The 12,515-nt window shown below is 43.1% G+C and overlaps 1 protein-coding gene across 1 annotated transcript in view; it reads right to left on the reverse strand.

The window, feature by feature from the left end:
- Window positions 1-12,515, reverse strand: part of LOC120050608 (vascular endothelial growth factor receptor 1-like) — a 66,096-nt gene that overhangs the window by 18,759 nt on the left and 34,822 nt on the right. Inside the window, exons 11-12 of the mRNA XM_038997200.1 lie at window positions 6,835-6,958; window positions 2,716-2,824 (exon numbers count right to left, since the gene is read on the reverse strand). Coding sequence (XP_038853128.1) covers window positions 2,716-2,824; window positions 6,835-6,958 — 233 coding nt within the window. The remainder of the gene's footprint in view (window positions 1-2,715; window positions 2,825-6,834; window positions 6,959-12,515) is intronic.

Here is a 12,515-nt window from a genome sequence, read left to right on the forward strand (position 1 = left end):
CCTCTGTGGCACCTGACCCCACGACTGAACAGTAGTCCAGGTGCGACTAAACCAGGGCCTGTAGGACCTGCCTTGTTGATAGTGTTGTTAAGAAGGCAGAGCAGCGCTTTATCATGGACAGACTTCTCCCCATTTTAGCTACAGTTGTATCAATGTCACGTTCGTTCTCCTCGTCTGAGGAGGAGCATGGATCGGACCAAAACGCAGAGTGATATGAATACATCTTCTTTTATTAGAGACGAAGACGAAACGAACACTATACAAACTAATACAAAAAAAAAACAATAAACCACAAACGTGAAGCTACAAACGAAAGTGCATACACACGCTACTAACGTTAGACATAGACAATTACCCACACCAGCCTAATGCCTATGGCTGCCTTAAATATGGCTCCCAATCAGAGACAACAATAAACAGCTGTCTCTGATTGAGAACCAAACCAGGCAACCATAGACTTTCCTAAACACCTACACTGAACCCAACCCCATACACTCTACAAAACCCCCTATACAATACAACCACCCAAGACGAGACAAATACACACAAACATCCCCCCTGTCACACCCTGACCTAACTAAAATAATACAGAAAACAAAGATAACTAAGGCCAGGGCGTGACAATCAATATGTTTTGACCATGACAGTTTACAATCCAGGGTTACTCCAAGCAGTTTAGTCACCTCAACTTGCTCAATTTCCACATCATTCATTACGATATGTAGTTGAGGTTTAGGGTTTAGTGAATGTTTTGTCCCAAATACAATGCTTTTAGTTTTGGAAATATTTAGGACTAACTTATTCCTTGCTACCCATTCCCGAAACTAACTGCAGCTCTTTGTTAAGTGTTGCAGTCATTTCAGTTGCTGTAGTAGCTGATGTGTATAGTGTTGAGTCATCTGCATACATAGACACACTGGCCTAACTCAAAGCCAGTGGAATGTCGTTAGAAAGATTGAAAAAAGCAAGGGGCCTAAACAGCTACTCTGGAGAATTCCTGCTTCTACCTGGATTATGTTTGAGAGGCTTCCATTAAAGAACACCCTCTGTGTTCTGTTAGACAAGTAACTCTTTATCCACATTATAGCAGGGGGTGTAAAGCCATAACACATTATAGCAGGGGGTGTAAAGCCATAACACGTTATTCCAGCAGCAGACTATAATCGATAATGTCAAAAGCTGCACTGAAGTCTAACAAGACAGCCCCCACAATCATTTTCTCATCAATTTCTCTCAGCCAATCAACAGTCATTTGTGTAAGTGCCGTGCTTGTTGAGTGTCCTTCCCTATATGTGTGCTGAAAGTCTGTTGCCAATTTGTTTACTGTGAAATAGCATTGTATCTGGTCAAACACAATTTCTTCCAGAAGTTTACTAATGGTTGGTAACAGGCTGATTGGTCGGCTATTTGAGCCAGTAAGGGGGGCTTTACTATTCTTCGGTAGCGGAATGACTTTAGCTTCCCTCCAGGCCTGGGGGCACTTTCTAGTAGGCTTAAATTGAAGATGTGGCAAATAGGAGTGGCAATATTGTCCGCTATTATCCTCAGTAATTTTCCATCCAGAAAACTTTATGGAATTCAAAAGTACAATTCTTGTCTTTCATAATTTGGTCAGATATACTTGGATGTGTAGTGTCAGCGTTTGTTGCTGGCATGTCATCCCTAAGTTTGTTTATCTTTCCAATGAAAAAGTCATTAAAGTAGTTGGCAATATTAGTGGGTTTTTGTGATAAATGAGCCATCTGATTCAATGAATGATGGAGCTGAGATGGCTTTAAGAAGGAAATAAATTCCACAAATTAACTTTTAACAAGGCAAACCTGTTAATTGAAATGCATTCCAAGTGACTACCACATGAAGCTGGTTGAGAGAATGCCAACAGTATGCAAAGCTGTCATCAAGGCAAAGGGTGGCTACTTTGAAAAAATGTCAAATATTAAATAGATGTTGATTTGTTTAACACTTTTTTGGTTACTACATGATTCCATATGTGTTATTTTATAGTTCTGATGTCTTCACTATTATCCTACAATGTAGAAAATAGTAAAAATAAAGAAAAACCCTTAAATGAGTAGATGTGTCCAAACTTTTGACTGGTATATCCATACAAAAACCCACACACACAGTCATCAATGTGTTTGATTTTAGATGGACATCACAGTGACTCAGAAAGAGTGGGGGAGGAATTGAGACAGTGAGAGAAACAAAGGACAAGAGGAAGAGAAAGTGATAGAGTGACTTAAATGAGAAAGAGGAAGAGACTGGGAGAGATGGGTGAGGCAGAGATGATATGACATCCTTCATAGTTAGTCATTGATAGATTTTACGTTGTGACATATACAGATGTAGGATCTTAATTTGAGACAGTTTGCAACAGCAGGAAAATAATCCGCAGCAATAGGAAATGTGAATTATTATGTGGGTTGTAATGAATGGACATTTTTTGTAGGGGTTGATACATTTTTCGTGAGGGTAAATCAAGTCTGACATTATAAACTGGAAATTACAAAATGTAGAAGCCTTGAATACACTACAAGTTTGCATTTCCTGCTGTGCAGGAAAGTTTCAGCAACAAAAGAGTGATCAAATTAAGATCCTACATCTGTACACACTAATGTATGCAATGGTGCACATACTGGTAGTACTATACTGCAAGTCATAATGAAGGATGTAGTTTTGATTTTGTGACTGTGGTGTGATGTCATTGTACTGTACCTGTTACATAGAAGGGCATGTCCAGCTCATCCTTTCCCACAGAACTAGAGGCAATACAGCGATACACGCCGGACACAAACGCCTCAGCAACCATCAAAACCCCCACGGTCTGTGGGAAACACACACACACACACACTTTACCTCTGCTGCCACCGATAACAGCGGTCACATTTGACATTTTACATTGAGAAGACAAGAGAGGTATGTGAACCAGCCCTACTGCCCACCTGCAGACCACAGGGAAGCTAAACACATGACACACTCTCCATTAACCCTACCCTACACTACCATCAGACAGCATCCCAAGCCGCGTACTCAGAATATGCGCAGACCAGCTGGCTGGAGTGTATACAGACATATTCAAGCTCTCCCTATACCAGTCTGTTGTCCCCACTTGCTTCAAGATGTCCACCATTGTTCCTGTACCCAAGAATAAAATAAAATAAAATAAATTTGTATTGATCACATACACGTTTAGCAGATGTTATTGCGGGTGTAGCGAAATGCTTGTGTTCCTAGCTCCAACAGTGCAGTAGTATCTAACAATACACAACAATACACACACATCTTCAAGTAAAAGAGCGGAATTAAGAAATATATAAACATTAGGACGAACAATGTCGGAATGGCATTGACTAAAATACAGTAGAATAGAATACAGTATATACAAATGAAATGAGTAAAGCAGAACGTAAACATTATTAAAGTGACTAGTGTTTCGTTATTAAAGTGAACAGTGATTCCATGTCTATGTATATAGGGCAGCAGCCTCTAAGGTGCAGGGCTGAGTAACCAGGTGGTAGCCGGCTAGTGATGGCTATTTAACAGCTGTTTTTCAGTCTCTCGGTCCCAGCTTTGATGAACCTGTACTGAGTTCGCCTTCTGGATGGTAGCGGGGTGAACAGGCCGTGGCTCGGGTGGTTGATGACCTTGATGACACACAATACCCCACAATGACGAAGCACAAAAACAAGTTTTTAGAAATGTTTGCACATTAATAAAAAATAAAAAACAGAAATACCTTATTTACATAATTATTCAAACCCTTTGCTATGACACTCGAAATTGAGCTCAGGTGCATCCTGTCTCATTGATCATCCTTGAGATGTTTCTACAACTTCATTGGAGTCCACCTGTGATAAATTAAATTGATTGAACCTGATTTTGAAAGGCACACACCTGTCTATACAAGGTCCAACAGTTGACAGTGCACATCAGAGCGAAAACCAACCCATGAGGTCGAATTAATTGTCCGTAGAGCTCCGAGACAGAATTATGTCGAGGCACAGATCTGGGGAAGGGTACCAAAAAATATCTGCAGCATTGAAGGTCCCCAAGAACACAGTGGCAGCCATTATTTTTTAAATGGAGGAAGTTTGGAACCACCAAGACTCTTCCTAGAGCTGGCCGCCCGGCCAAACTGAGATATCGGGGGAGAAGGACCTTGGTCAGGGAGGTGACCAAGAACCCGATGGTCAATCTGGCAGAGCTCCAGAGTTCCTCTGTGGAGATGGGAGAACCTTCCAGAAGGACAACCATCTCTGCAGCACTCCACCAATCAGGCCTTTATGGTAGAGTGGCCAGACGGAAGCCACTCCTCAGTAAAAGGCTCACGACAGCGCACTTGGAGTACGCCAAAAGTCACCTAAAGGACTCTCAGGCCATGAAAAACAAGATTCTCTGTTCTGATGAAACCAAGATTGAACTTTGGCCTGAATGCCAAGCGTCACGTCTGGAGGAAACCTGGCACCATCCCTACGGTGAAGATGGTGCCGGAGAGGATGGCTTCCGTTTTATTGGCTGTTAACCAATCATGCTATTTTGTTTGTTTTTTCGCGTTGTTTGTAACCTATTTTGTACATAATATTGCTGCTACCGTCTCTAATGACCGAGAAGAGCTTCTGGACATCAGAACTGCGATTACTCACCTCGAATTGGACAAATCATTTTTCTTAATTGGGTCGGGCAGGAATGATATACTCCAAACACCCGAACAGGCCCTCATCCTCGTCATTCGCTGGAAAAAGACATTGAGATTTTGCAGAAAGAGATCGGGGTGCCTTGTGAGGATCAGGCGACGAGTGGCTAATCTGCGTTTGCCATCCGTACTGTTAGCCAATGTTCAATCGCTGGAAAATAAATGGGACGAACTGAAAGCACGTATATCCTACCAACGGGACATTAAAAACTGTAATATCTTATGTTTCACGAGTCGTGGCTGAACGACGACATTAATAACATACAGCTGTTGGGTTATACACTCTATCGGCAGGACAGAACAGCAGCCGCTGGTAAGACACGGGGCAGTGGCCTATGTATATTTGTAAATAACAGCTGGTCCTCAGATCCTCAAAAGGTTCTACAGCTGCAACATCGAGAGCATCCTAAATGGTTGCATCACGGCCTGGTATGGCAACTGATCGGCCTCCGACCGCAAGGAACTACAGAGGGTAGTGCGAACGGCCCATTACCTCACCGGGGCCAAACTTCCTGCCATCCAGGACCTCTATACCAGGCGGTGTCAGAGGAAGGCCCTAAAAATTGTCAAAGACCCCAGCCATTCTCTCTGTTACCGCACGGCAAGCGGTACCGGAGCGCCAAGTCTAGGTCAAAGAAGCTTCTAAACAGCTTCTACCCCCAAGCCATAAGATTCCTGAACATCTAGTCAAATGGCTACCCAGACTATTTGCATTGCCCCTCCCCCCTCAAAACTGCTGCTACTCTCTGTTATTATCTATGTATAGTCACTTTAATAACTCTACCGACATGTACATATTACCTCAACACCGGTGCCCCCGCACATTGACTCTGTAGCGGTACCCCCTGTATATAGCCTCGCTATTGTTATTTTACTGCTGCTCTTTAATTATTTGTTATTTTTATCTCTTACTTTTTGGGGGGTATTTTCTTAAAACTGCATTGTTGGTTAAGGGCTTGTAAGTAAGTATTTCACTGTTGTATTTGGTGCATGTAACAAATATAATTTGATTTGATTTGATTTGGAGGCCAGTCAGGATCGAGGGAAAGATGAACGGAGCAAAGTACAGAGAGATCCTTGATGAAAACCTGCTCCAGAACGCTCAGGACCTCTGACTAGGGCGAAGGTTCACCTTCCAACAGGACAACAACCCTAAGCACACAGCCAAGACAACACAGGAGTGGATTCAGGAAAAGTCTCTGAATGTCCTAGAGTGGCCCAGCCAGAGCCCAGACTTGAACCTGATCTAACATCTCTGGAGAGACCTGAGAATAGCTGTGCAGCGACGCTCCCCATCCAACCTGACAGAGCTTGAGAAGATCTGCAGAGAAGAATGGGAGAAACTGCCCAAATACAGATGTGCCAAGCTTTTAGCGTCATACCCAAAAAGACTCAAGGCTGTAATCGCTGCCAAAGGTGCATTATGGGGTATTGTGTGTAGATTAATGAGGGAAAAAATATATTTCATGAATTTTAGAATAAGGCAACGTAACAAAATGTGGAAAAAGTCAAGATATCTGAATACTTTCTGAATGCGGTGTATACTCCGGACTCCGACATTGCTTGTCCTAATATTTCTATATATCTTAATTCCATTCATTTACTTTTAGATTGGTGTGTATTGTTAAATATTACTGCGCTGCTGGAGCTAGGAACACAAGCATTTCACTGCCCCCGCAATAACATCTGCTAAACATGTGTATGCGACCAATACAAATTGATTTGATTTGATTTCACTAAGTGTGTGTGTGTGTGTGTGTGTGTGTGTGTGTGTGTGTGTGTGTGTGTGTGTGTGTGTGTGTGTGTGTGTGTGTGTGTGTGTGTGTGTGTGTGTGTGTGTGAGAGAGAGAGAGAGAGAGTGAGATTAGTTGTAGCACTACCATCTCTATGTATACGATATCTGTAGTGTTTGGGTGTGTCAGTGTTTGATTAAATGGTTGTTGATATACATGTATGATGGTGCCATGTATCTCTGTGTGCGTGTGTGTGTGTGTGTGTGTGTGTGTGTGTGTGTGTGTGTGTGTGTGTGTAATCCATCATGGCTGTGTCAGTGTGCTACGAGTCTCTCTGGGGAATGTGTTTATAATCACAGCCCCTCCCTCTGTGTCTCTGTCTGCCCGCTCCACTGATGGTGTGCTCACCTTATTCTTCCCCTGGAGGACTTCCTGTCTGTGTGTGACACTCAGGATGTGGTTGTGTGTGGAAGTGCCGGGGGCCCTCTCTTTTACGGGGCTCCACATTGAGGAGGACGGAGGACACACACACCTTGGAGGAAGAGAGGGACAGGGCTCAGCTGTGTTGACATAGTGAAGTCACGGCTAGCCGGACTTCAGGTGTGTCTGTTCCACAGCTGTGTGCTGCAGGAGGAATAGCGGAGCTTATCATCGCTATTGTGATCGCTATCTTCAACATCCACATCCTTATTATGCCATAATCATACCATCATCATCATCCTCATCATCCTCATCATCCTAATCATCACCACCACCATCATCCTCATCATCATCCTTATTATGCCATAATAATACCTACCATCATCATCATCATCATCCTCATCATCACCACCACCATCATCCTCATCATCCTCATCACCACCATCCTCATCATCACCACCACCACCATCATCCTCATCACCACCATCATCCTCATCCTCATCGTCATCCTTATTATGCCATAATAATACCTACCATCATCATAATCCTCATCATCACCACCACCATCATCCTCATCATCATCCTTATTATGCCATAATAATACCTACCATCATCATAATCCTCGTCATCATCCTCATCATCATCATCCTCATTTAATGCTGGATTGCTTTCCTGTTGTAGTCTTGTCAGTAGTGAGTGTCTATAGCAGTATGTCGGCAGACATTGTTCATCTATGCACAGTAGCATGTAGAGGTGGTATTTGTCTTCATACAATGGGTATCAGAAGTATTCCCCCCCTTGGATTTCTTCACATGTTATTACGTTACAAAGTGGGATTTTTTTTGTCAATGATCTACACAAAATACTCTTAATGTCAAAGTGGATTTTTTTTAAACAATAAAGGAAACACTAATATACCTTAATTAGATTCATATTCAATACATGTCAAAAACACCTTTGGCAGTGATTACAGCTGTGAGTCTTCTTGGGTGAGTCTCTAAGAGCTTCGCACACCTGGATTGTGCAATATTTGCCCGTTATTCTTAAAAAGAATACAAGCTGCAGCTGGTCCAGAACAGAGCGGCACGTTTTGCTCTTCATTGTAATCAGAGGGCTGATATAAATACTATGCCTGTCTCTCTTGGCTTAAAGTAGAGGAGAGTAGAGGAGAGACTGACTGCCTCACTTCTTCTTCTTATAAGAAACATTAATGTGTTGAAAATCCCAAATTGTTTGCATAGTCAATTTACACACAGCTCTGACACACACACTTATCCCACCAGACATGCCACCAGGGGTCTTTTCACAGTAACCAAATCCAGAACTAATTCAAGAAAAAACGTACAGTATTATATAGAGCCCTTATTGCATGGAACTTCCATCTCATATTGCTCAAATAAACAGCACACCTGGTTTCAAAAAACAGATAAAGCAACACCTCACAGCACAACGCCTCTCCTCTATTTGACCTAGATAGTTTGTGTCTATGCAATATTATGTAGGCTACGTGTGCCTTTTTAAAAATGTATGTAGTTCTGGCCTTGAGCTGTTCTTGTCTAATGATGTTCTGTATGATGTCATTCTGTATTATGTTTCATGTTTTGTGTGGACCCCAGAAAGAGTAGCTGCTGCTTTTGCAACAGCTAATGGGGATCCTAATAAAATACCAAATACCAATCCACAATATAATTATTAACTTGACAATGCGTAGAGATATTTAATGTCTGATTTGTTATTGTTATCCATCTACCAATCACTGCCCTTCTTTGAGGTTTTTGAAAAGCTCCCTGGTCTGTGTAGTTGAATCTGTGCTTGAATCTCAATACTTGACTGAGGGACCTTCCAGATGTTGTATGCATGGGGGACAGAGGAAGGGGTAGTCATTTAAAAAGTATGAATCCTAGGTTCCTGCCTTTCTATGGAGTTTTTCCTAGGCACCGTGACTTCTACATCTACATTGCTTGCTGTTTGGGGTTTTAGGTTGGGTTTCTGTATAGCACTTTGTGACATCAGCTGATGTAAAAAGGGCTTTATAAATACATTTGATTGCTTGAATAATGTCAATCCCTATGTTTTCAATCCCTATGATTTCAATCCCTATGATTTCAATCCCTATGATTTCAATCCCTATGTTTTCAAACCCTATGATTTCCATCCCTATGATTTCAATCCCTATGATTTCAATCTCTATGATTTCCATCCCTATGATTTCCATCCCTATGAGTCCTTGTAAATTATTATGTGATTTGTTAAGCCACATTGTACACCTGAACTAATTTATGTTTGCCTAAACAAAGGGGGTGAATACTTATGCAACGACTATATTTTAGTTATTTAATTTGGTAACATTTGGTTTTAAAAAATAATTAAAATCACTTTGACATTTTGTAGGATTGTGTGTAGATCAATGCAAAAAAACACACACAATTTAATCTATTTCAATCCCACTTTGACACTCAATACCCATTCTTAAAACCATCCCACCATTCATTAACTGTCCATCCTATTATCCATCATTCCTAGAGGATTACCACTGGGGTACACCTTTACCTGGGATATATCTTACAGAGGAACTCCAATTTAGTATTTTCTTACACCAATATTTTAACACCTTTCATAATCTCAAATGATCACAAATTGATTCTAGGATTCTATGATATGCCCAGTGCCCTCCCCTCTGTCCCTTCCTTGGTTGGCTCCTTTCCTCTCCTCCCTCCCCTCTCCTGCCTCTCTCCCATCCTCCCAGTCTCCTGTCAGCCCTCTCTCTCTCTCGTTGTGCCCCTCCCTGGGTGGCTCTTCTCCTCTCCCTCCTCCCTCCCATCCTCCTTTCTTCTCCTCTTCTCTCCTTCCTCCCTCCTCTCCTCAGCCATCTCTCTCTCTGATTGCTCTTCCTCTTGGCAGAGATAGCGAGTGCCCGTGTCCTGTATGGGCGACCCACCCTGTGCATGACACCAATGGCCCTGACACACACATACCAATCAAACAGCCGACTCTTCCACGCCTCCCCGGAAACACATGCACATGCTTGCACGCACGTACACACACATGCAGGCATGTACACATACACACACACATGCAAGCGCGTACACATACACACACACATGCAAGCACGCACACACACAGACATACACACATACAGATGGTTATACATATGTGGACACAAGGTTAGGTAGATGACATAGATCAATACAAACACACACATATAGACATACACACTCATACATTAATACACACACATACATTCATATACACACACATACACATACAGACTCACCCATTCCACAGACACATTCACACAGTGTGCCTGCCCATGGTGAGATGACTGATCGTTGGCTTGTCTATGATGTTGTATCAGTATTGTATTTAGAGAACCCGCAAAATAAATTACTACCTCCATCTACAAACCATGAAAAGTCGAAAAGTTGGAAGCAACACACAATTTCAAGCAAATTTAATGTAAAAAACATACATTTGATATAACATTTTAAACAATACATCTTAACAGTTTTCATAAAAATGTGTCATTTATCATAAGTAAGTTAGTCGTATAAAATTATTAAATATTAGATTCATATATTACTCATAGAAAATCTGTATACATGGAATGAATCACATTGGGAGAGACCCGTAGAATGATACCTCAACGTAGATGTCACACACACACACACACACAGAGGAAAGCAAGCAAACAGGGACACACACACAGACGCACACACACACACACACACACACACACACACACACACACACAGAGGAAAGCAAGCAAACAGGGACACGCACACACACACACACACACACACACACACACACACACACACACACACACACACACACACACACACACACACACACACACAGAGGAAAGCAAGCAAACAGGGACACACACACAGACGCACACACACACACACACACACACACAGAGGAAAGCAAGCAAACAGGGACACACACACACACACACACACACACACACACACACACACACACACACACACACACACACACACACACACACACACACACACACACACACACACACACACACACACACACACACGAGCAGAGACACACACACAGACGCACAACCCATAAAAACAGCTTCCTATGCATATATTACACACAGACAAACTATTTTCCACACAATAAATGGCAATATAATACATAGATAACATCACTCTGGATGACAAATGGTTGATATACAGTGAAACGACTTACAAATGACATAGTTGACATAACATGACATAAGATGACATATGACTGTCATTGTCTCTGGGTAACTCCTACATGGTAGGCGTCTGATGATCAGTCCCAGAGGAGGACAAAGCACTATCTTGCAATAACAAAGAACTGTAGGGCATCCCATAGCCAACACACACACCTCCTCTCTCTCTCTCTCTCTCTCTCTCCCACTCGCCCATCTGAGATGTACAGCTACTTACATATACAGTAGATGATTTACAGTCAGAAGAGAACTCACAGCTTTTGTGGATGTCAGAACTACAACAGGATGTCAGGCTCATGTACCCATTATAGTACCACTCTAGGAACACAAGAAGCAGAAGCAGCTCCAGAAAAACATGGCTTTAGTGGATGGATGGAATTGCACTTCTTTCTGGCTCAAAATGTCTGAGAAATGTAACAGTGTAAATAAAATAAAAACTTTAACGAGAAAAGGGGTGTGAAATAAAACCTGGGTAAGAGGAAATAAATAAATATAATAATAACCATTAAAAGCTGATCAGATCATTGTCCTCAGTGTGGTGTGATCTCTCACTCCTCTTCTTCCTCCTCCTCCTCACTGTTCAACAGTGTTCCAGGTCACTGTCCTGCCACCCGACCCCCTTCCCCTCCCCTCCGACCCCAAGATCCCAGAAAGCACCAATGTGGGGTTGCGCCGTTGCTGTGCTGTCTGTCATTGAAGGTGCCTGCTGGGGTGGCAATAGGGTGGAGGAGCAGGGAAGGTGGTCCTGAGTGGTGTGGATGTGAGGTGGTGGGGGTGATTCTTCTGATGAAGTGTAATGGGGGGGAGCTGGCGAGAGGGAGGTGGGGAGGGAAGGCCAGGGGAGGGGGGAGTGAGGAGAAGGGGGGGGTCTCAAGAATAGATCAAGCCCTTGAGGAAGCAGGACTGTGCCACGTTTGAAGACGGAGGGACAATCACGCTGCTGGGAAGCGTCTCGCATCGGGGAGGAAGCCAAACAAGGAGAGGAAAAGTGCTCTGATTTTGGCACAGGAAGCACAGCGAGCCTCCTGCCCGGGCCAGATAAGAGCGGTGTGGTTCCCAGGGCCAGGCCCAGGATAGGACCAAGTATCCACGACTGGACCCAGGGACACATCCAGCACTAAGGACCCAGACCTAGGACCTAAGGGTGGATCCAGACCCCAGACCCGGGCTTTAGACCCACACCCAGCCCTGAGGACACAGGTCCCTATCAGCCTGGCTCAGCCCAGCCCACTGTCCCTGGGCCTCCTCCGGCGCGGTGTCAGGCCCGTGTTCTGCCAGAGCTACAAAGAACAAGGGCCGGGTCAGGATGTATCATCAGCTGTCTATTCACATCCTGAATCACTACTTCAGAACTCTACAACAGAATGCCACAACTCTCAGTGCTTTACAGTGTGACCATGAAAACACACACAATTAAATTGTAAATGAATTGAAAAGACGGTTCATTCTG

This window comes from Salvelinus namaycush, chromosome 7, assembly GCF_016432855.1.
Source record: "Salvelinus namaycush isolate Seneca chromosome 7, SaNama_1.0, whole genome shotgun sequence".
Classification (NCBI taxonomy): Eukaryota; Metazoa; Chordata; class Actinopteri; order Salmoniformes; family Salmonidae; genus Salvelinus; species Salvelinus namaycush.